This window comes from Maudiozyma barnettii (genome assembly GCF_903064755.1).
Source record: "Maudiozyma barnettii strain CLIB 1767 genome assembly, contig: KABA2_13, whole genome shotgun sequence".
Classification (NCBI taxonomy): domain Eukaryota; kingdom Fungi; phylum Ascomycota; class Saccharomycetes; order Saccharomycetales; family Saccharomycetaceae; genus Maudiozyma; species Maudiozyma barnettii.
Window position 1 is genome coordinate 293,481 of NW_024545250.1, and position 24,983 is coordinate 318,463.

Consider the following 24,983-nt stretch of genomic DNA (forward strand, 5'->3'; position numbering starts at 1 on the left):
ACTTTTCCGTTGAAATTATATAACTAGGTTATCTTAATCGAATTATACCTTTAATTCACTTCATTCTTAGTCTCAACACTTTTTAATATATATTTTCTTCCTTTTGTGGTGTTGAGCATGAATTATATATCATTAGGAATAAAGACATCATTATTGTTACAGAGGGAAGACAATCATGTAGCAAAATTGATGTGACTTTCATTTCTTAAGATACAGGTATCATCATGAATAGTATATACACTATTGGTAATTTGAGCGCTCTCTCTTATTTGATATGTTTTCAAGTCTTCTGAATCACGCACCCTTGGTCCTATGATTAATAATCATATTTATTTTGTTTACCTTTTGAGAAGCCCGCGCGACATTTAAAAGTAATAAACATTATCAATATAAAAACATATATACTTTATAAGCCAATGAAGTAATCTAAGAGCTTCTTCTTATATAAAGTAACTAAGATAATTGGCTTATTCGCCATAGTAATGAAGCTAAATGGCAATACATAAGATAGAAACAGTTTCCCAATGGAAAATCACTTCTGGTTCGTTTATCTATGGCCCAACCACAGCCATTAAGGAGCTCATCGATAATAGTATTGATTCAGGGGCCAAGAGTATATTCATTGATGTGGATTCAAAAACGGGTGGGTGTGATTACTTCAGTGTTAGAGATGACGGCCCTGGAATTAGTGAAACGGACCGAACCTTACTTTGTTTAAATCATACTACATCTAAAATTGAAACATTTGATGATTTACAAAAGTTAAGCGCCTTGGGATTTAGAGGGGAAGCGTTGTTTATGCTTGCTACTTTAAGTGCGGAAATGGGTTCTATGCAAGTTATAACAAAAACTGTAGAGGAATCAATCGGAACCAAATGGTTTGTCGATGTAAACGGTAATATAAAGAGTAATAGTATTGGTAGGTCGTCTTCTACTCAAGGGACAACAGTAACTATTAGAAAATTACTAGGTGGACTAAGATCTCGAGATATTGAAATGAGAGCTAATGTACGACGTACTTTAGAGGAAATAAAATATATGATAAACCATTATACTTTAGATTTTAGGAACATTAGATTTAATTTATCCTTTGTATCTTTGAAGAAGAATGGTGCTGTGTCGATAAAGAACCTACAACAAAGTGTCCCTACAAATATATCTAAAAATAGAGCATTGTCGTCAATCCTGCAATTGAAGAAGTCTGTATCCTTAAATTTCCTGGAAATAAATTCATTGGATATAAATAAACATATTAGTATCGAAATGATATTACCGAGAATGATTATTAACTCTGATGTGATAGATTATAAAAGGACAATGAAATTTCTCTCTGTTAATGATAGGGCGATGTCTTTGCAGTTATATTTTGGTAAAGAGGTGAATAAGACTATCAATTCTATTTATAGAGATCTGAAGTTATTAGAACCTCATGTTTGGTACATTAATTTCAAGATTGACATGAAAATTGTTGACATTAATATTGAACCAGAGAAGAATGATATACTTTTGAAAGATAATGATGCATTGATGACTCAAATACGAAACTGTATTACAAATACCCTTGAGATTGAGTTTGATATTAAACCCGACTCCCCAATAGAAACAAAACATCATTCAGATGGAAGAATTGAAACATTATCACAACCGTTAAATACATCCAAGGAGCTCAGTATCGCATATGTAGATGACATGGAATCTACTGTTGTGCAACCACAAGAAGAAGTTGTAAAGAAAGAACTTTTTGTTCCAGATCGAGATAATAAAAATGGTTCTGTGATAGAAGACATCCATAAGGATGAAAAAGAAGGCAATGTTGTGGGTATGACAAAATCAATAGAGATAATAGATGATGATGACAATGATGACAATGATTGGACTCATACATTCTTGGAAAAATCTCCTTCGTTAGATTTGGATATAATAGGATCAGAAGATGAAGAAATTCAATCCTCTCTAAAATATCAGAATGATGCACATATTCCTGACGATGATGAGGATTTGCAATTGTCGAAGGATATGTCATTATCCAACCCATTTATTATTACTAAATTGAATAATTCTCATAGAAATAAAAAGAAACCAGATCATATACCACAAAGACGAATAGATGATATACCCCTCAGTGAGTTAGTTAACCGGAAAAGACGTGTCTCGTACGATACGGAAGAAAAATTAATGAAGTTGCAACAGACACAACAACAACAACAACAAACAGAATCAAGACCTATATTAAATTCCTTGAAAACGATGAAGGGAAAGCGGAGTCTCAAGATGTTCTCAGAGTATACGAATAGTCAAATGTTAAAATTGAACTATTCTCCAAATGATATATCTACTATTAAAGAAGAGGAAGAATTTAGAAGTGAGACTACACAAACAATACCGTCGCATAACATTTGCACCGAATTGGAAATGTTATTTCCTAACCTAAAGAGGCAATATTCCATTAAGGAATGTCTTACGGCTACCCCAGGGGGTTGGTACATTTTAAGTACTGACACAACAAATGAATGAATCTAGCAGTAAGAAATTAGCAGTAATTTATATATTAAACGTTCTAATTTAACGATATCAGAAGTTAAAAAGAATCAGATATGTGTAACTAAGATATATTTTGTACGCATTTTCTTCATTTCTATGCAGCAAAGGTATAACCTTGATCCAAAACATATTTGTTTCATTTCTTTTTTTTTCTTCGAGGTGAATGCCATGACAACGTAAAATTTTTGGAGATAAGAATTATGCACTCCTAATAATAAAAACTTGAACTCCCCTTTGGATTAATGTAGAATTGCATATTGAATATAAATGGGAAGTGAATTTATCATAGAACACCCTCAATTTACATATTTGTTTTCTATACCTAAAAAATATGTATAGAGGCAGTTCGGTTGCTATGACAAAAGAATAGAGTGTTCCATCTCTTTTCTTTTTTTAAGGCTCTCCTCAGAAAATGCAACAAAAGAAACGAGAACGTCGAGCAAATTTCAAGTTTCACTCATATTAAAACTTGTTAAGCAAGCTAACTCACCTGTAAGATATCATCAAGACTAAAAAATTCCTACATATATAGATGTTGGGAGTATTATCATCACTTTATTAAAATGATTTCCATACATGCATAATCGTAATTCGTACCTGTTACATCAGCCAGCTTAACTTGACAGACGAATATCGGGTATTCTGAACATTGGATACTTGTCCTAAACACCCTAATATTAGTGGGTTCATCCACAGGTGTTCTGTAGACCTAGGCAAATATTTTTACAAAATATTGAACTTTAATACTGAATATCGAAACCCAATACGAAGCCAAAATATGGGTGTGCATCCCTCACTAGTTACTGAAAACAAAACAAAAAAGCAGCCTTGCTAAGAACTAGCCGTAGTACAATAATATCACTTGGTACGGTACCCCATTAAAGTGCACCCGCGATGACCCGAAAGAAGAGAAAATAAGAGAGGCCATTCCTTAAATATGAGAGAAAATGAGGTGAGATACTAATGTACTCTTTAGGTAATGGCATATCTTTCGTTCCTTCAGTATGTTTAATGCAACGATGATGATGATGAATAATAATCAATGGGTGGAACTACTTATTTGTGGTCATGATAAATAACAAACTAAAGTAATAATAATAGTCAACAGTTGTAAGTAATTTCAAAGAGAAACTGTTTTTTAACCTTTTTCATTTTTTCATTTTGCCCTGACAACGATGAAGGAACGGTAGATCCTAAATGATTCTTGATTTTGTCGTAGCTTATATCGTGTAAATAAATAAATATATATATATATATATAAGAAACGATAACCGGATTTGTTCAACCTTCTCGTTCTTTATGGTTTTATCTATTGTTTAGTTACTTTTCAAATTACTTCATATAGTTTATGAAATAGATTGATCATATTTTTCAGTTCTGCGGGTTCATTAAACTAAAATATAGATAGATAGATAGATAGATAGATAGATTGGGATATACTCAAAATTTACCACACATTTTGTTCAAAAAAAAATTGACTCATTTATTATTTTTTTGATTATTCTCGAGTTATAATAACTACCTAAACTTTAAGCAACATATTTATAGAATATCTTAGTGATTCTTTTTTTAGTTATTTTTATTTTCATTATTATCAAATAGTCATCTCACTCTTATTTACAATAACAGTAACGAAAACGTTTATACATACACATTTATTATAATATCGAAATGCCTTCCATATTTCAGATATTACGGAAATTTATGAAATTCATAGGACCTGGTATTATGGTCAGTGTCGCTTATATGGATCCTGGTAACTATTCAACAAGTGTATCAGGTGGTGCACAATTCAAATATCAACTATTATTTGCTGTATTTGTTTCTAATATTTTTGCTGTTTTGTTGCAGTGTCTATGTGTCAAATTAGGTACTATTACAGGGTATGACTTAGCAGAAAATTGTCGTCGTCATTTACCTAGATGGTTAAATTTAACCTTATATTTCTTTGCTGAAATTGCAATTATCGCTACAGATTTAGCTGAAGTGGTTGGGACGGCCATAGCCTTACAAATTCTATTTGGTATTCCTTTAACTTATGGTGTGATCTTGACAGTATTGGATGTTCTAATCATATTGATCTTTTATACTCCTGAAGATGCTGATTTGAAAAAAGTACGTGCGTTTGAAATTTTTGTGAGTGTATTGGTATCCTTAACCTGTTTATGTTTCCTACTAGAAATGTTTAAAATTAGTGTACCAGATAAGAAAGAACTTTTTAAAGGGTTTATGCCTTCAAATGTGATATTTAAGAATCAACAAGCCTTATATATATCGTTAGGTATATTAGGTGCTACAGTAATGCCACATTCTTTGTATTTGGGTTCGTCCATCGTGAAACCAAGATTAAACCATTATGATAAGAAGAAGTACGGTAAAGTTAGTGAAAGACCAAGTTTAAGTGCCATCAATTACTCTTTGCATTTTTCTTACGCAGAATTAATCATTTCTTTGTTTTTAATTGCCACCTTTGTTAACTCTGCAATCTTAATTGTTGCTGGTGCAAGTTTGGCTGGTAAGCCAGAAGCAGCTGATGCAGACTTACTTTCTATTTATGAACTTTTAGTTCATTACATATCTCCAGCAGCTGGTTTGATTTTTGCTTTGGCCATGTTATTCTCAGGTCAATCTGCAGGTATCATATGCACAATGGCAGGTCAAATTGTCTCCGAAGGTTTTATCCAGTGGACTTTACCTCCTTGGGCCACTAGATTGTGTACCAGATTGATAGCCATCATTCCATGTCTATTTGTTACTTTGACGATGGGTGAACGTGGTATCTCAGATATCTTAAACTTGTCACAAGTTGTGTTATCTTTGATTTTACCAATTGTCTCAGCACCATTAATCTACTTCACTGCCAATAGAAAGATTATGACTGTCCATGATGAACATCATGAGCTAGATCATATTGATGACCAGGATAATGTAGATGAAAATACATCTTTGGTACGTCATAGTACCGGTATGAAAACGGTAGATTTCACTAATAGTAATCTGTTAACATTTTCTGCAGTTGCAGTGTGGGCTACCATCGGTGGTTTGAATTGTTACTTAGTCGGATCCTTCCTAATGGGTGGAGACGTTCATTTCTAAGTACAATTTTTTGTTTTTGTTTCGCTACCTTAACCATTTCACAATATAACTACCTTTTTTGCATTTATTCATTAGAAAGAGACAAAAACAATTGAGTCCCACCTCTTTATATGTTTCTTACTTACCTTTCCTCACCCTTGTGTTTATTTTTCTTAGCGAATCAAAACTTCGATATATTTAACAATCGTAAGTTTAATGACATTTATATATACATATATACCACAATAACTCTATAGAATTCATAAAATATTCAACTCATGAAAAAGACGTTATAAAAAAAATCTTTATAATTACAACTAATATATTATTATTATCCATGATTAAATAGATATATACTATTTCTTTTTAATTTAAAATTATATTATTATTTCTTGTATTTCCTTCTTCTTGTAGGCTGTGCTCTCACAACTGGTATGCTACCATTGTAATTAGCTTGTAAGACAGGCATATATCTTACATGGTTCCTCGGTAAGTTCGTTATCTCCTTGTTAATAACGATCTCTTTCAATAATCTTTTAGCTTTGTAATATAGCTTAGATTCTTCATTAGTAGGCTTCGATATTTTCTTCTTGATTCTTATCTTTCTAAGACCCTGAATTTTTGAAAGAATTTCATTTATTAATTGATCCTCAGTACCATTCTCAAAACATTCAATTTCATCCTTTTCAATGTAATTACCAGGCTGCCATTTATAAATATTTTCAAGTTTTATTACAGGTTTTTCTGTTTCTGTGCTACCGTTGTCTGTCTCTTGTATCTTTGTTGTATCCGTTTCATCGCTTTCCTCTGTACTATCATTAGTTTTATTATCCTCTAATTTCAACGTTTCATCTTTTTCTTCTAATTCAGATGTTGTTATGCACTTCTCATTTTCTTCTCCCTTAGCCTTTTCATTTATGATTTCATTATAACCTAGCTTCTTTAACCAAATCTCACCACGAGTGGTAGAGTCCATTACAGTTCCATTTTCATCGAAAGGTGGTGCCCAACTCTTATAGTCCCCATAGCTCAACCATGTTGTAGTTGGCAAAGCATACCAATTTGGATGCAAGAAACGAGACATCATTTCAGTTGGTGGTAAAGTTGGATCAGGGATATTACTAGTATTAGCAGCAATAAATCCAAGTCTTGGTGCCTCTTCGAATAAATTTGTTTGTGGAATAATATTATTTATTTCAAAATGAGAATTTGGAAGCTCTTGGGGACGATGATCAAGGATAGATTTTGAAATTATTGATGAAAATAGATCATGATCCTTAGTCTTTATGTGATACGTTTGGGTCGTTGGCAATTTATAACATGTTGATATCTTTATGAAATCTAATGAGATGGCTTCACTTAATTCATTTTTTTCTAAATTATCATCCTCTTCCTCTTCAACCTCTTTTTCAATATTGTCCTCGATGGAAGTTAATTGTACTCCAATCTTGTAACATTCTCTTAATAACAGTTCAGTTGCAAATCTATAGAACTTATCTACCATTTGGTAGAACCTAGAACCTGGAGCATAAAAATTTATTAAATTGAGACATACTAGTGTAATATCGTGATACAATTTATAAAACCCATTCTTCTCTACTTTATAGGCATGTTCATCGAATTTCTGTGATATAGTAGTTAGTTCCAACGTTTCTTCGTCTTTAATAGAAACCCCGTCCTCTGCAACATGTTTAGTCATAAACTTGACATAGGAGTGATATATCTTTGAAGGGTTTGTCTCAATAAATTTACTTGGAAATTTTTCATCTACTACGAAACATTTCGTAGATGCAGCTTTCAATATAACCTGTAAATTATCTAATAACTCGTTAGCAGACATTCTCACTGTATACGTTTCTAGCAATGGTTATAAATTTATCAATCGTTTTATATTCTTTTCTCTATTAACTAGTTGTTAAGATCAGGTACCCTTTTGTTCGTAGCCCACAGAAAGCTTCTGCCGTCAATATACACCAAATGTATTTTTTGGCTTCTTTTTGAATTCGTTATTCTAATTCTTTAATTTGTTTGTTTGTTTGTCGCTCCCAGAATTCGCCTTTCTGAAGGAAAAATCGAATAACATATTTCGTCGAAGTAATGTAAAGATTCGTAGATAGTTACTACGCAGACGGACGTATAGTTGACCACCAAAAGCATTTGTTGGGAGCAAGCAACTTTATTTTATAAATACACAGTTAATTAGAAGCATTTTATAATGCAGAAAAATATTAGTTTATAAGTATAGTAAAAAAGTTATAAAGGATATGCAAACATATTATACGAATGTATGTTTGTTTTTATTATTTTATTTTTGATTATCTCAATCAAGCTTTCTGTTTCTGTTCCAAGGTCTTATAGTTTTTGTTTGTGATAAACTTTTCAACCATCCACTTCCCGTTAATCTTCTTCTGATGCACAGGGATTGGATTTAGTTCCCAGCCAATTTTGATGTCGCTGTCAATACTAGACCCAAAACGTGGTACTACATAACAGTAACGTTCTGTAGGTGATATGTTGATAGATTTAAGACCATTACCGGTCAACGGTTTACTATAACTTAGTAATGAACCTTTTCTTGCAATATTTGCAAGAGCAGTACTCTTGATATCACACAACGTAGACATTCTTGTTTTACCGTTATTGTTCTTATGCAAAGAAGAGAATACTAAATATAGCGGAGGCACTTCTCCACTATTGGTCAGGATGGAGGTTGGATGAATATACGAGAAACATTCTTCAATTTGAGGTAACTTCTTGGTTAGAACCGGGATATATGGGATATTGATGATATTAGTTCTGTTTGTGATCTTTGCATCCTCTTGGAATAAAGCATCAGCTCTGATTGCTACACGATCAGGGAACCCAGAGCAAACCATCTGCTTTAGTAATTTAATTTGGATATCAGATGGAACAGGAACCAAGAGATCACTATCCCTAACTGACACGGCTATGTTCTCTTCGGAGATGTTGGACTTAATAATATACATTAGTTGTTTTCTTAGTTTAACGATTTCATCCATCAGTTTGCCTCTAAGGAAGTTATTTCTAACAAATGGTACCCTGTCTGGTCTTTTTATATAATCGTAAGCGCACACAACGCTTAGAGTGCGGAAAATATCAGAATATTTATCTAATTTGTCAAAAGCTTTTCTGTTCTTACGGAATTTTGCTCTCAAGTTTGTTCTCTCCTGTTGAGAGGCAGCATCATCCTCACTATCATCATCATTTTCTTCTTCGGCATCTGTCTTTTTGATTGGAATAGCACCAATACCCAACTCTGTCTCGGATATAAATGGATCACCTACCGATAAAGCACTAACTATTGAAACAACATAAGGTAGACAATCGTGTTCATTGGAAGTTAATAACATCTTTGAAAACCTTGCTGATAACGGAAACAAACTCATTCTTCTACCATCGCTAGTAATTTTTTCCTTTTCATCCAATGCGCCTAAGTAACGAAGTAATTCTAAGGCAGTCGATAGTGCATGTCTCTCTGGCGGAGTTGGGAATGGAAAATTAGTGATATTGTGAATAGCCATACTTTTCATCTGTAAAACAACGTTTTCTACAGGTGTTCTTAATATTTCAGGGCTTGAAAATTGGCCAAAATCACGTTCAAATACAGCTGAGGAGTATAATCTATAACAATGACCAGGACCAGTACGCCCTGCTCTACCACTTCTTTGGCCTGCACTCGCTTTACTTACCCAATCAATTTCAAAACTCTGGACACCAGTTTCTGCGTTATACTTTCTTTCTTTAGATCTACCACAATCAACGACATATCTGACACCAGGTATAGTTAGTGATGTTTCAGCAACATTCGTAGCTACAACACATAATCTAGATCCAGCAGGAGGATCTTCAAAGACTTTCATTTGCTCATTTGTTGGTAGCAAAGAGTATAGTGGTAAAACATACAAAGGATCACTTTCAGTTTGGCCCTCTTCCAATGTTTCTTCAAAACCTTCTTCTTCATCTGATTCGTCATCCGATTTTTCATTTTCTGAACCAATTTCTTCTTTGAATTTTTCTTCATCAATTATCTTAACACTAAAATCGATATCTTCAGCTTCCATATCTGCATTCCTTGAATCAATCTTAATTTTGGATACCTCATTGTTAACATTGACCTTTTTGTTTTTAAAAGGAAATTCCTTTCTTAATTTCTTTACCATTTGAGTAATCTCTTGTTGACCTGTTAAAAATATAAGAATTGCACCCGGTGGAAGTCTACTGTGGATTTTACAGGTTTTTTTGAATGCTTCATCGGTATAATTGAACGGTGTTCTACGATTGAAATGTACAGAAACAGGAAACTGTCTTGCTGTTACATTTAATACTGGTGGAGGAGTCGCAAAAAGATTAGTATTTTCACTAAAGTCAGCTACTCTCAATGTTGCTGACATAATGATCAACTTTAGACGTTTATGGGTCTCAGGATTTTGGGTATGCTCTTTTGCACGTAGGCGGACACAACGACTTAGCATACCGATAAGTATATCCGTGTTAGTATTCCTTTCATGCGCTTCATCTATAATGATAGATGAGTATTTTGTCAGTTTAAAGTCTACCATCATTTCTCTCAATAATACCCCATCTGTCATAAATTTCACTTTCGTATCATTCTTTGTAGATGAATCAAAACGGATTTGATAAGCAACAAATTTTCCATGATCACCAAGTTCGTTAGCAACACGATTAGCCATAGAGACAGCTGCGACTCTTCTTGGTTGTGTAATCCCTATCATACCTGGATAATCTGGAGATTTCTCATTACCAAAACCCGATTCATATAGAAATTGAGGAACTTGAGTAGTTTTACCCGACCCAGTCTCACCACTGATGATGATAACATCATTATGATGAATTGCTTCCATAATGTTATGTTCTTCTCCGTATGCAGGTAATTGTATTCTCGAAGCTTGGATTTCTTCAGGTCTTTCAATTTTAACGTAGAATGCCTTTCTATTTGATGTTTCATCTACAGGGACATTACTTGTTGGTAATCCATCATCCAAATCCTCTTGACGTACAATTGGTTGGTATTCTACACTCAAGGTTGGTGTAACTATTTCAATATCTCGACCTTCCATAGTTCGTATAGATTGATTGGCCCAAGTTTTAAACTCCTCTGCAACAGCACTCTTATCTTTTGGTATTGATTCTGTTTCGTCATCATCACTATCACTACCATCTTGCATATCTGTATCCATTTCGGAACCACTAGAATTTTGTTCACCAGAAGAATCGCCAGTTTCTACTTCTTCGTCATCGTCGTCTTCTTCGTCAACGTTATCTTCTTCGTCGTCGTCCCCAGAGCTGGAATCAAAGTCATGGGCATCATCTTCATCAATTTGTCTTTTCTCTTGTAATTCGACACGCTGTCTCCAGTTATATTTTTTCTTTGGGATTGTACTATTTACCTTTTCTTCTTTGGTTACAACTTTGATGTTAGAAAATCCAAAACCAAAACCACCTTGACCACCCAACTTCACTGGTCTATGATCAATAAAAGAAGACTTATTTGTTTCTGGGATTGCACCAAATTTGTCTTGAAAATCATCCCCCTCGGAATCACTATCTTCAGAATTCTCATTTCCAAATGTTTTAATTGGTTGCTCTTTATCCCATGGTTTTGTGGTATGTTCTTCGTACAATATTTCATCTGTTGTGGCATTACCTCTTCCTTGTTTCTCTAGACTTAGAGCTTCGGCAAATTCTTCTTTTTTTGTTTGTCTACCATGTCCTAGATTTTTAGAACTTGTCATCAAGGAAGTATCTATCTTATAGTCTTGTAATTTATTAATCAAAACCTTCTTTTCTTCCCTCTTAAGTTGATGTTCGATAAACTTATCTAACCGTTTTTTTTTCTGTCTAGATACTTTCGATTCTTTAGGAGTAAAGAGGTCTTCCAATTTACGTTTCTTTTCTTGTTTTTCACTCTCTGTCATTGGTTTTAGAATAGATGAATTAGAATCCTGATTACTAACCTCTTCATCTTGCACACTTTCATCTTCGAGATCATCTCTATGGAACTGCTTATTTCTGATCCTCTTTAGCTCTTTCAGTCTAGCCATATGGCCAGCCCTAGCCTTCTCGTTAAATCTCTTTCTATACGTACCCATTATTATCACAATACAGTTTTGTTGATTTTTATTGGAATAAATATGGCACAGTTGAGGGTTGTATATCTTTTAATTGTCGGTAGTTTATAGCTCATCGGTAAAATAATGAGAATATTCTTAAACTATCAATGTTTGAAATTTTTCAAAGTTTGCCTCATCGCTTAGAGGAAAAAATTACTATAGAATCGAAAAAAGAATTTTTAATCACGTGTAAAATTGTCAGTTTTAAATCATTTGTTTAATATTTATTACCACTAATGATTAACAGTTGGAGAACACCCTAGAGATATTACTTCAATAAATATATTATTAGAAAGTTTTATTAGTTTAAACTGTTAAATTTGAAAATTGGTATCTCATAATTTCTTTCATACTCTAATTTGAGGAATTAATGGTAAGCATAAATAAAACTATTTTAAAAATTATCATAATCTATTTAATTAAACGGTATTAATTATTCAATGGTAATAACTAATATTTGGTATAATTTTAAAGATTTTCACAATAGTATTTTATGCAGTGCTTTAGTAAATAGGTGGGATAAAAGTTTTATGACATAGTTTATGTTTTTTTGTTTACGTTTAGTTGTGATTTACCAGTAATGTTAACAAGTGTCTTAGGTCAATATTTATAAATAAAAAATATTACATGAATCATTTATTAACTGTTTAATCTATAAAATTTTATTTATTCAAATAGCATCTTGATTTCGTCTATTCTTCTCTTTCTTCTATCGTCTTCATCAGCATCCATAGCTTCTCCAATAGTACGCTTCCGTTCTTGGATTTGCAACATCTTTTCTTCAATACTGTTTTCCATAATAAATCGTGTAACCTTAACGTTTTTCTTCTGTCCAATTCTATGGATTCTATCAATGGCTTGATCCTCCATGCTAGGTGACCACCACGGGTCCATCATAAATGCATATGAAGCAGATGTTAAATTTAGACCAACCCCACCAGCTTTCAGGGATAATAACAAAATTTTTTGTACCCCTGGAATTTTGATTTGAAAATCTTTTAAAACGGAAGAACGATCCTTCAAACTCAATCTTCCATCAAATTTGTAAATCTTCGTTGATTTCGATGAGAAAATTTCTCCTAACTCATTGTCCAAAATATCCAAATAACTTGAAAATTGAGAAAATACCACGACTTGTTCACTGGGACTTGAGTCTTGAAGTTGTTGAAGATGGTTTGCCAATGCAACTATTTTCGAACTTCTGGATTTGGTATTGAAATGACATAGTTCATATGATCCATCTTCTTTCTTTTTCAGCGCCAATAATCTATCCTTTGAAATTTCGTGCCTACATAAGGGACATTTCATGTCAAGATTTTTCATATGCTGATAATCACAATATTCTATCAAACATCCTTTACAAAACGCATGTTCACATTCAGTAAATATTATTGCACTTAGAGCAATAGGTTCTGTTGTGCATATAGAACACTCAAACGATGAGCTGTCCTCTATTGGGTAATATTTTTCACCAATAATTTTAATTGTTTTTGCTAATTCCTCTTCTGTAAAATCATTCGTTTTGGTACCATTATCGTTACCAGTAAGCAAAGAATTGATATCAAGTTGACCATTCAACATTATGTTATTATTGGACAAATCCTCATCGTTTTCATCTTTTGAGCCTAGCAATCTAACATCACAACACACCTGCCTTAGTCTAAGAATATTAACCAGAATTGTAGAATACTTCTTCAATAAATCACCACGTGCTAATCCAAGCTTGACTGAATCTTCTGCCCTATTTAATAGCTGCTTATATACTGTATCTTGATCTTCATTGAATTGCAGCCTTTCAACAACAACTTCCTTTGGTGGAAGATCGACTAAAGGTTTACCGTCAACGTCCTTCATCGATTTTGTTCTTCTTAGAAAAACTGGTTCTAAAATTGAATTCACAACGTCAAATGCCTCCTTAAAATGTTTATTTTCGAAAGGAATCGATACAAATTGTTTCCAAAATCCAATTTGAGACCATGGTTCTAGATTTAAGAACTTCACCAAACTGTACATATCGTCAAGTCTGTTTATAATTGGTGTTCCTGTCAATACCCATTTACATTTACCAGTAAGTTGCAGCACAGCCTTTGATGTTATTGTTTGTCGATTTCTTATTATGTGGCCCTCATCCAGAACAATTCTATAAAAAGATACAGAAAACAATCCGGTAGTTGAATTTAAATCTATTTCAGGTTCCGACGTCTTAACAAGTTTAGTCCATTCATTCTGGATTATACCATACGTGGTAATTAAGACAGTTGGTGGGTTTTTACTTTTGGTTAAATGTGCTTTCAGGTTGCTTACATTACCACCATAATAAATTTCTGCATGTAAGTTTTTATCACTACAAGACTTTTCAAATTCCGAATGCCATTGGTGCAATAGGGACATCGGAACAACGATTAATGTTGTTTTCGATGCATAAGGTTTCTGAGGATTCTTGGTTAAGCTCGGTGACATTTCAGATGGTTCTTTTTCAAATAAGTTTTTACCTTCACTAGAAGAATCGCGAGGTGCAGATAATATCAGAGATAATGTTGAAATTGTTTTACCTAACCCCATCTCATCAGAAAGTATACCACCTTTCATTGATGTGACCAAGATTGGTTTCTCCATAGAAAATTCGCCAGTGTGTAAATTAGCATAATAGAAAATATTTTCAATGCTAGATTTTGGAACACTTGAATCTCTTTTTGAAACCCAAGACATATCATTTGGCCAAATGAACTGCTTCCATAATGGATTCATCATGGCATCTGGTGGTGTAATTTCTTCAGAGGAGGCTGCCTTTGAGAATTCACCTTCTCTCCTTAGCATCCATGTTAGACCTTGTTTCTGATATCTTCTTAAGTTTAATTTCATAATATCTTTGGATGGCGTTGTTTCAGGTAGGTTCTTTAATGTTTCTAGGGATTGTGCAATACTGTAAAAATTTTGAAGTTGATTTAAATCCATTGTGTCGCTATGATTAATGTCTTGCTCATTGTTGTTTTCTGATACAATACTTTCAAAGGTATCGTCATCTTCCAGATCGACAATATCAGGTTCGCTATTATCTATACTTTCTAGTACTTTTGCCTCATCTGTGACCTCCTTTATCCGTAATTTGTTAAAGAGTGCCAACAGACCAACCCGTTTATATTTATTCGCAACTTCTTCTTGAGTTTCTGAAATTGCATTAGTAGATATTTCCCAACCTGATTGTTTCAAGGAAGTACTATCTGATTGTGAGCTTACAGGTTCTTTTTCAAAAAGTTGAGATGTTAAAAAGCAATCTAATTGAATAATAAAACTATCACCAATACTTAGGCGCTTATCTCCACTATATACTAACGTAACTTCAAACGAGACCCCCGATTCATCGATTAAAGGATATACTATTTGTGCAATATCTTCAGGGATTCTTCCTATTTCTCTATCCTGTTCTCTATCCCGTAGTTTAACTAATTGTGCCATTGAAAGCTTTCTCTTCCCCTTCGAATCATATATTTTTGATGGTGAAAGATTCTTTGATTCTGTTACGTGAAGTTTCAATTCTGAGCCATATTTTAAAGGTCTAATGGTAGGCCTTGTTGCCATTGCTGTAACTTGCATGGAACCTAAGAATTTTTTCCATAAAATTGATGATTTCTTCCTTTTAGCAATTCTTTCATTAGTAGTTTCAGCTTTTCTCTTTTTCAGTTCGTCTTTCTTTTGAGAGAATAGAGATTGGAATGTCAGTTTTGGATGGGAGTCACTATGAATAGGAGGATCACTATTCATATGATTACTGTGTATTATACTGGATGAATGTTGATCATCATAAGAATCATCTGAAAGATCAATAATTTCGGTATCTTTTTTACTTTCCTTTATAAGACTTTTGTTATGATCAAAATAGTAATCAACTGCGCTGGCAACAGGCTTCGCATCACCTTCGAATTTTTCAAATAATGTTTTACACATCTTATCACTAATATCAGGCATAATTTCTTTAAATCCTTTTTCGAATTCAACTATATCCATTTGGTTAGGAACAAATAGTGAGGAGCCGGAGTCTTCTGGTTCAGTAGTTTCACCAAAAAGAAACGATTTACTTTTATCAAGTCTCTCCGCCAAAGAAGGAATTTGACTTTCTGAGGATTCTAGTTCATCTTTAAAAAATCTCTTCCTATCCTCTTTAGGAGTTCCTGAATCGGTCATTTTATTACTTTCCTTTAATATGTATCTGGCATAGGATTAGTTACTAGTTAACTTTTATATATGTAAGAGTGTTAGAACCTCTTCCCCTGGCGAACAATGATCTACCCATCTCACAATATGATCCTCTATATAATTAATATGTAAATATTCGGTACGCGACCCGCGACGTACAGTTATGACGCGTTTCGAAACCCTTACTATTATTAATTGATGTATCAAAACAATGAAAGGGTGCAAGACAGATAACATAAACAAAAACTTAAAAACAATTAAAAGATATATTAAACATTAGTTACTAAATGAATATTTGATCATTTAAGATCATGACTATATTCATTAGTGAATCAATAGATATATCAAATATTCTATGATTTTTTTAATAAATTAAATATTATGCTTGATTAATTAGCTCAAAATTTGACATTCTTTAATCCAGGCAGCAATTCCTTCAATAGTTTGGAAATGCATCAAATTAATCTGAAGAAGTATACTAAACAATATACCGGATATTTTTCTATATATGCAATAAAATTTTCTGAATACACATTTTATTAATTTCACATCTTCAAGATACTTCCACTTATCGTTAGCATAGTCATTTGGGGCGTCTTCCGCATCGAACAATTCTGGATGTGCAATAATTGTATCATCCTTAATTTCCATCTCATTCAAAGAATCGGATATTATCTTCATTGCCAATTTATAAGATCTTAAAAATATATAATATTTGGAATCAGCTGCGCATTGTATATTTTCGTCTAATGTTTCCGGGAAATATTCCCTTGCCCCATAACTGATAAGTAACTTGAGTTCCTGGTTCACATCATAAAATGAAAATTCTATCACCACTAGATCACTAATAAGGTCAGATTGCTTGAAGGAGTTGAGGAGCAAAAACCTAGTGGACGTATTTTTATTCCAATATCTAATTATCGAGCCTGTCACAATAAATTGCAAATTGGAACTTTTTATTTTTACCTTTTCTAATATTTCAAAAACTCTATCACCAAGTACCTCTATGTAATTATTTGCATTCGATAATGATCTCCTTCCACTATGACAAATATACTGAATCAAAATAATTACTCTGAGAACTTCAAAGTTTTTAAAGAAACCTGAATTATTCGTTTCAATATTGCTAACAAGATGCACCAACTCATTTCTATTACTTTTACTTCCGTCATTATTGTATACATGCGTACAGTGGAGAATTCTTAAAATAGTTTCGTGAAAGGGAAAACTGTCTTGGGGACATAATAGTCCAACATCTTCAAAATTGAAACTATTGTTGCCATGATTAAATTGATGATTCATATACAGAGCCATGCTATAATTATCAAAATATTTATTCCTCAAAATATTTTGAAAAATCAAAGACAAACTCATTTTCAATTCCTGTAAATTTGGTGTAGAACTTGCTAAACCTTTTATAATGTTCACATGGAGAAACGTTTTAGAATTATATGGATAAAGGTGGCATGTAGTATAATCGACTATTAATTGTTCACATTTACACTTATAATCGAAGTTGATTAATTGGAATCTATGGCTTTTTTCATACTCTAATGTGGTCTTACAATCCGAAGTACAAAGATTCATGTGAATGAAACGAAAATGTTTCCCAATAATTGTGGAAAATTGCTTGGGGGACTGTCTACAAAATTCTTGAAGCACTAAGGAATAATACAGAGTTGGGATTATGGAGTAAGGTAACCTTAGTAACATACTAACAATTGTCTGAATTACAGTATAATAGACATTTTTCTTGGATTTATCCTGGTTACTATCTGAACATATATTCTGAAAATAATTATAGAGTTGCATTAAAGTTTTACAACCTTCTATTTTATTAAATTCAAGATTATGCATAACGTCAGTAATATTATCTGGAACAATTAGTTTACTAGAAGTTTCTATTTCACTTTTATTTAAATGACCGGAAGTTCGTTCAAACTGTATTTTATAATCTTGGTAGGGGTAAGAATCTGTAATAATGCCGGTCCAAGAATGGTTAGTTTCAATTTCTTTAAAAGTCAAAATCCTCTTTACAGTTGGATATTGTAACTTCCATTGCTTCTTAATATTTTTAGAGAACAAATCAGATATTGTTATTGTCCATTTCGGAAATATTTTATTGAATTTATCCAAACCGTTGTGGAGAAGTTTTTTCATCTGTGAAACAGTCACTTGATTCTCATTACAAATTTCTAAATTCTCATAATAATAGGGTCGAACTAAACCAAGATTGTTATGTTTTGTAGTGAAATCAACTTCCATAACATTAATTAAATTAATAATTTCAAATTGTAATATTTTATTCTGTCTATTAAAGTAGAAAAGAAATGGAATATTTTTTAAGACACTTTCCAAAATAAGATTAGCCAAAATAACATTTTTCTTATTCATTTCACAGGCTAGTTTTAAAATATTTTTATAATGAAAAATAATACTTCCTAAGTTGATGATTGGTGAAATAAGAGAGAAAAACCTAGTGTACATTTTTACATTAGTCCACGTTTCTGCCCCAAATTTGTCAATTTCATTATTGTTACTTGTTAAATCTAATTGTTGTTGAAATTCTCGGAGTAAATATTCAATAATGGTATTTGATATATGTATATTATCTTCTTCAATGTGGATTAACAAAAATGCTATATATGGTTGTTTATTTGGTTGCTCAATTATCAAGGATCTAATTGTCTTTAGAATGAGTCTTGAAGAATAGGCCGACTGAGCAAATTCTCGAGTAAAACTGTCTCTTAAATTATCACATTCTTCTACGAAACTATAATACGATTCTCCTAAATTTCTGAGAATATGAATGAATAATTCGATACGTGTTCTTATTGACCGATTATACGAAATGTTCTCATTTTGATTTAATGGGTATTCTTGGCCAGGCAACATTACATTAGAGCTTGAATGATATTTACCCAGAACAGATTCCATGATAAAACTAATATATGTCCTATCTTATTTGGGTCGATAACAGTGAAATTACTTCCAGCTGTAAATATTGAACACATAATTATTAAGAAAAAATGGTATATGAGATCAACAATTAAAGACATAAATTTACGTAAAAGCTTTGTTTATCAAATTAGCCGCTCACTTTTCGGAGTTCTATTGACAAAACCAAAAATGTGAAATCAAAAAAATCATAACATAAGAAACCATTTACAATTAATTTAAACTAACCACAATATTATTTTTTGTTGTTTGTTCAACTAATCAACCTTAGAACATGGGGACTATTCGAAAGATAAAGTAAGTGCTCATACTAAAATATTTGGTAATTTGGAAAACTTTATATTATTATGAATTTATTATGAACTATCTTTATGTAATTTTAATTTAGTTTTTAATTCAATATTTTCTTTACTCATAGAAGCGACCTTCTGTTTCAGTTTAATGGTTTCAAATATAAGTTTACTATTTTGGAAATTATACTTACTATCCTGTAGATTTTCCAATAACCTACTTGAAATTCTTTCTAATTGTTGAGCCAGAAAATAATTTTGTTTTAAGAGATTATTGTTCTCCTGTAATATTTCTTGATATTTACTTATACACTCATTCAAAGATGGATCATCCTTTTCATTCCCATTTGACACTTCAAAATTTTCATCGGAGAATGAATTTTGATCAGCGTAATAATTAATAATTGACAAGGGTGAGACACTTCTAATTTCCAAACCTGTACTACTTTTATTATTTTCAACTATTTTGTCTATATTTGTTATTACTTTCTTTAAATAAGTGTAGTCTTTGTTTTCACTAGGAATATTAGGATAATATTCTTCCCCGGTTTCAGCAGAGGATACGTTGATATTGGAATCAACACTATCATTAATTGAATTATTCGTTTTAAGGTCTTGATTAGGAAGTGATGTACTAGAAGTATTTATTTTGCCTGGAATTATTTCATAGAAGGAATCAGAATGTATTATATTTTTGTTGGCTTGTTTTTTCATATTTGAATCTAAGCAGGTAGATGGTAAGGTTAATTTGTACTCCGATGATGCCATATGTCTCGGGATATTCCAATTATTGTTTATATATAAGCCTTCCCTTATAGAAGGTTGTTTACCATCTATAACCATAACCACTTCCTTTATATTATCATACTGGTCTGTTTTAGGTTTAAAAATTCCCACAATGCTTAAATCATCCCTATTTTTGGAAGCCTTGTTATCATTGTATAATATCTTAAACTGTTTATTCTTCGGTGAAGGTGAAATAACTGAGTTTCTTAAGGAAAATAAACCAGATGACTCAAGAGCACCATCTATCATCTGTTCCAAATTTGATAAGTTCTTTGGTGAATTCAATGGTTTACCATCCTCTTCTAAATCCTGATTATTCGTAGCATCATTTGGAAGATCCATTTTAAATAATGGACTAACTTCTTCCATTGAAGAAATATATGGCACTTGAGATATACGTACATTACCATTCATTATGTTATTATAGTTTATATCTTGAATTTCTTTAACAGATATTGGTAACTGTGATTGTTTAGTTTTAATGACTTTAACATGTTTCTTAAATGAGAATAATGATGAAGATACTCGTCTAGAAGATGAGGAGAGAAAAGAATTTGCTGAACTTTTTGATGTTGTAGGAACTATAGTAGGTAAATACTCTAGACCATCATTATCTGGTTTCTTAACTTCATCATTATCTTTATCAATTAATAAATCTCCAATTTGATGGAAACTACTGTCTGAAGATGAAGTGGCTGATATTAAAGAAATTTTCTTTTTTGAATTGGGGTTTCCATTAGTTAGTTTCATCTATTCATAAAACACCCGTTTTAAATGTATCTATAGCAAAATGTTTACTCTCTTAATTATTTTGTATATTTATTTGTTAAAATGTAGAAAATTCTATTCAATTATACAGATGCACCCTTCTACAATACTTGCAAGATTAAAACTTTAAATAATTTTAAACAAAAAACTGTTGATTTCCCCTGATACATTTCTTAGCATTATCAGGTCTCACTTCAAAGAACTTGTGCCAAATATTCTGACATATACAACTGTGACACATATTTATTTATTGATGTCTAAGGAAGAGTACCGTCGTCATTATCATCCCTAATATCTAATTAGTGTCACAATTCTATCAATCTAGGAAAACCCTAACAAAATATTTCTCACGCGTGAATATCTCATCACACGAGTCCGAAACTTTCAGTCCGACCGACGCACAAAATATTTTTTGAAAAATGAAAAATGGCAAAGAGACGCAACTTTGAATTCGTTGTAGTTGTTTCAGTGAACGTAAAGATGAGAAACTGAGCATTGTCGATGTAATATTGCTGTAAAATTTTTTTTCCATCTATTTTCTCTCAGTTTCAACTGCCATATATATACTTAGAGCCATCTTTATAATTTAATAATCGTAGTTTCTTATTTTACTTATCTTGTATTTCAAATTTTGTACTATTCTTGTTTCATAGTTAAAAAAAAACAATTATCAACAACTTAACAACCAAAAATGGGTGCCTACAAGTATTTAGAAGAATTACAAAGAAAGAAGCAATCTGATGTCCTTAGATTCTTGCAAAGAGTCAGAGTCTGGGAATACAGACAAAAGAATGTCATTCACAGAGCTTCCAGACCATCTAGACCAGACAAGGCTAGAAGATTAGGTTACAAGGCCAAGCAAGGTTTTGTTATCTACCGTGTCAGAGTTAGACGTGGTAACAGAAAGAGACCTGTTCCAAAGGGTGCTACTTACGGTAAGCCAACCAACCAAGGTGTTAACGAATTGAAATTCCAAAGATCTTTGAGAGCTACTGCTGAAGAAAGAGTTGGCCGTCGTGCTGCTAACTTGAGAGTTCTAAACTCTTACTGGGTTAACCAAGACTCTACTTACAAGTACTTTGAAGTCATCCTAGTCGACCCATCTCACAAGGCTATCAGAAGAGATGCTCGTTACAACTGGATCTGTAACCCAGTTCACAAGCACCGTGAATCTAGAGGTCTAACTGCCACTGGTAAGAAATCCAGAGGTATTAACAAGGGTCACAGATACCACAACACTTCCGCCGGTAGAAGAAAGACCTGGAAGAAGCAAAACACTTTGTCTCTATGGAGATACAGAAAATAATCTGTTTAAGGAATTTTTTAATATCTTTTCTTTTCGCATTTTATTTATCTCTTCTCTAAACAAGGTGTTCTTTTTGTTTTTCAATTGGCTTTGTGTTGTTGAACCTTTAATTTAGATATATCCTTATATAATTATCCTAAACTCAATAGACATTAACCAAAAAAAGACCTTTTTTTTGGATTTTTTCTTTTAACTTAAAATTATTCTGAATTCTTTAGTATCTAGTCTAAGTACCTACTATAAAGATTACAAAAGACAAACTTTCAATCTACAAAGAGTATCTGCTGCATCTTAATATTACAATACTAATTACTTGTTTCAAAATTAGATATACATGTATAGAAACCTGTCCATCATTGCCTATAACCGACAATTGTACGAATATATCAAATTAGACTGTCAATAACATGTAATATAGCTAATTTAGATTTTGGCTGTGGACCCATTATCTCTCCCTCTACGTGTACGTATATAATTCAAACAAAAGTGATATAATAAGATGCATTATGTATTGTATATTTGCATATAGTGAGCTAGCAAGTTCGTGCAGATTGTGCAGAACAAACCAAGCGAGAGCAAAAAAAAAAGGAAACAATAATAACACAGGAATCCTTTTTTTTATTAAGAGTAAAGTGCCACAACACACTCTACATGTTCCTAACTAATTCATTTCATTTTTGACACTTTCTAATTTGTTTTACATTAATTGGATTGCTATATATATTATTTCTTTAATATACTGAATTACAAGGAACAAATATTTGTTTCATTGATAGATATTTAAGTGTTTAATTATAATTTTTATTCAATTGAAATAGGTAGATATTAACGCAAATAGCAAACCTTTTTTTTTTATTAAAGAGGAAAAGAAACCCCAGATTGAAATTATATATAAGATAGGTTTCCTTCCTTAAAACTTTTTGAGAGTTACAATCATGTCTGAACATCAGAAAACTGCAATTATATCAGTTTACAACAAGACAGGTCTATTAGACCTTGCTAAGGGGTTAACTGAGAATAATGTTCGTATGCTAGCATCCGGTGGAACAGCTCAATTTATTCGTGAATCTGGCTTCCCAGTAGACGATATATCTTCCATTACACATGCTCCAGAGATGCTAGGTGGTAGAGTCAAGACTCTACATCCTGCTATCCACGGTGGTATCCTAGCTAGAGATCTAGAATCTGATGAAGAAGATTTGAAGACACAACATATAGAGAAAGTCGATTTTGTAATTTGTAACTTATACCCTTTCAAAGAAACTGTAGGTAAGATTGGTGTTACAATGGAAGAAGCCGTGGAAGAGATCGATATTGGTGGTGTCACTCTTATTAGAGCCGCCGCCAAGAATCATATCAGAGTCACTATCTTGAGTGATCCAGAAGATTATGCCGTCTTTTTACAAGAATTATATGAAAACAATACTGGTGAGATATCGAAAGATCTAAGAAATAAATTAGCTTTGAAAGCATTTGAACATACCGCAGAATATGACACCGTTATATCTGATTTTTTCAGAAAACAATATTCTGAAGATATTGCACAATTACCTTTACGTTACGGTTGTAACCCTCATCAAAAGCCAGCACAAGCATTTATTACCGACCAAGATGAATTGCCATTTAAAGTACTATGCGGTGTCCCAGGTTACATCAACTTACTTGACGCAGTTAATTCATGGCCTTTAGTGAAAGAACTATCTGCTTCTTTGAATTTACCTGCTGCTGCATCTTTTAAGCATGTCTCACCAGCTGGTGTTGCTGTTGGGTTACCATTAACAGAAATTGAAAAGCAAATCTATTTTGTGAATGATATTGAAAACTTATCACCTTTGGCATGTGCTTACGCAAGAGCTCGTGGTGCAGATAGAATGTCCTCATTCGGGGACTTCATTGCATTATCCAACAGAGTAGATGTTTGCACAGCCCAAATTATTGCTAAGGAAGTATCTGATGGTGTCATTGCCCCAGGTTATGAACCTGAAGCTCTGGAGATTTTAAGAAAGAAGAAAAATGGTAAATATTGTATCTTACAAATAGATCCAAATTATGTTCCAGCACAAATCGAAACCAGACAAGTCTTTGGGATATCTTTACAAGAAAAGAGAAACGATGCAATTATCAACAAATCATCTTTCAAAGAGATTGTCTCTCAAAACAGAGATTTAACAGACCAAGCAATGATCGATCTAACTGTTGCTACGCTAGCTTTAAAGTACACACAATCAAACTCTGTGTGTTACGCTAAGAATGGTATGGTAATTGGTCTGGGTGCTGGTCAACAATCCAGAATCCATTGCACAAGATTGGCTGGTGATAAAGCTGATAACTGGTGGTTAAGACAACACCCCAAAGTGTTAGACTTCAAATGGGCCAAAGGTGTAAAGAGACCTGAAAAGTCTAATGCCATTGATTTGTTTGTCACTAATCAAATCCCAGAAGATGGTCCAGAAAAGGATGATTACGAATCTAAATTTGAAGAATTACCAACGCCATTGACTAAGGAAGAAAGAAAAGAGTGGTTATCTAAACTGAATAACGTTTCTTTGTCATCTGATGCATTTTTCCCATTCCCAGATAATGTCTATAGAGCAGTAAGATCTGGTGTGAAGTACATTGCGGCACCAACCGGTTCAGTGATGGATAAATCTGTTCTTGCTGCTGCTGACTCTTTTGATGTGATTTATGTTGAGAACCCTATTCGTTTATTCCACCATTGATGCAATAATTTTGATAGAAGATAAATTGGTATAGGTCTTTGTTAATTTAACTTTTACCTAATGCTCTTTCTTTTGAATGATACTTTTACTTAGAAATCGTGTTTAATCTTACACTATCACATATATGTAAATATTAGGCACTCATATATAAACTAAGTGTAACATGTACAATAAATAATAATACTAAAATACA

The 24,983-nt window shown here is 32.6% G+C and overlaps 9 protein-coding genes across 9 annotated transcripts; 4 read left to right on the top strand and 5 right to left on the bottom strand.

The window, feature by feature from the left end:
* Window positions 1–492: 492 nt before the first annotated feature.
* Window positions 493–2,514, top strand: MLH2 (mismatch repair protein MLH2; the record flags this gene model as incomplete). Its single annotated transcript, XM_041553015.1, has 1 exon — window positions 493–2,514. The coding sequence occupies one exon, from the start codon at window positions 493–495 to the stop codon at window positions 2,512–2,514; it is 2,022 nt and encodes a 673-aa protein (XP_041408949.1).
* Window positions 2,515–4,212: 1,698 nt separating this feature from the next.
* SMF3 (putative divalent metal ion transporter SMF3) lies at window positions 4,213–5,637 on the top strand (the record flags this gene model as incomplete). The annotated part of the gene is made up of 1 exon (XM_041553016.1): window positions 4,213–5,637. The coding sequence occupies one exon, from the start codon at window positions 4,213–4,215 to the stop codon at window positions 5,635–5,637; it is 1,425 nt and encodes a 474-aa protein (XP_041408950.1).
* Window positions 5,638–6,001: 364 nt separating this feature from the next.
* RSC58 (Rsc58p) lies at window positions 6,002–7,456 on the bottom strand (the record flags this gene model as incomplete). Its single annotated transcript, XM_041553017.1, has 1 exon — window positions 6,002–7,456. The coding sequence occupies one exon, from the start codon at window positions 7,454–7,456 to the stop codon at window positions 6,002–6,004; it is 1,455 nt and encodes a 484-aa protein (XP_041408951.1).
* A 484-nt stretch (window positions 7,457–7,940) lies between these two features.
* ECM16 (ATP-dependent RNA helicase ECM16) lies at window positions 7,941–11,747 on the bottom strand (the record flags this gene model as incomplete). Its single annotated transcript, XM_041553018.1, has 1 exon — window positions 7,941–11,747. One exon carries the CDS (start codon window positions 11,745–11,747, stop codon window positions 7,941–7,943), a length of 3,807 nt encoding a protein of 1,268 aa, XP_041408952.1.
* Window positions 11,748–12,434: 687 nt separating this feature from the next.
* Window positions 12,435–15,950, bottom strand: RAD5 (DNA helicase RAD5; the record flags this gene model as incomplete). Its single annotated transcript, XM_041553019.1, has 1 exon — window positions 12,435–15,950. One exon carries the CDS (start codon window positions 15,948–15,950, stop codon window positions 12,435–12,437), a length of 3,516 nt encoding a protein of 1,171 aa, XP_041408953.1.
* A 405-nt stretch (window positions 15,951–16,355) lies between these two features.
* Window positions 16,356–18,899, bottom strand: KABA2_13S03190 (uncharacterized protein; the record flags this gene model as incomplete). The annotated part of the gene is made up of 1 exon (XM_041553020.1): window positions 16,356–18,899. The coding sequence occupies one exon, from the start codon at window positions 18,897–18,899 to the stop codon at window positions 16,356–16,358; it is 2,544 nt and encodes an 847-aa protein (XP_041408954.1).
* Window positions 18,900–19,276: 377 nt separating this feature from the next.
* KABA2_13S03212 (uncharacterized protein) lies at window positions 19,277–20,746 on the bottom strand (the record flags this gene model as incomplete). The annotated part of the gene is made up of 1 exon (XM_041553021.1): window positions 19,277–20,746. One exon carries the CDS (start codon window positions 20,744–20,746, stop codon window positions 19,277–19,279), a length of 1,470 nt encoding a protein of 489 aa, XP_041408955.1.
* A 709-nt stretch (window positions 20,747–21,455) lies between these two features.
* Window positions 21,456–22,070, top strand: KABA2_13S03234 (60S ribosomal protein eL15; the record flags this gene model as incomplete). The annotated part of the gene is made up of 1 exon (XM_041553022.1): window positions 21,456–22,070. One exon carries the CDS (start codon window positions 21,456–21,458, stop codon window positions 22,068–22,070), a length of 615 nt encoding a protein of 204 aa, XP_041408956.1.
* Window positions 22,071–23,005: 935 nt separating this feature from the next.
* KABA2_13S03256 (uncharacterized protein) lies at window positions 23,006–24,790 on the top strand (the record flags this gene model as incomplete). Its single annotated transcript, XM_041553023.1, has 1 exon — window positions 23,006–24,790. The coding sequence occupies one exon, from the start codon at window positions 23,006–23,008 to the stop codon at window positions 24,788–24,790; it is 1,785 nt and encodes a 594-aa protein (XP_041408957.1).
* Window positions 24,791–24,983: the final 193 nt, after the last annotated feature.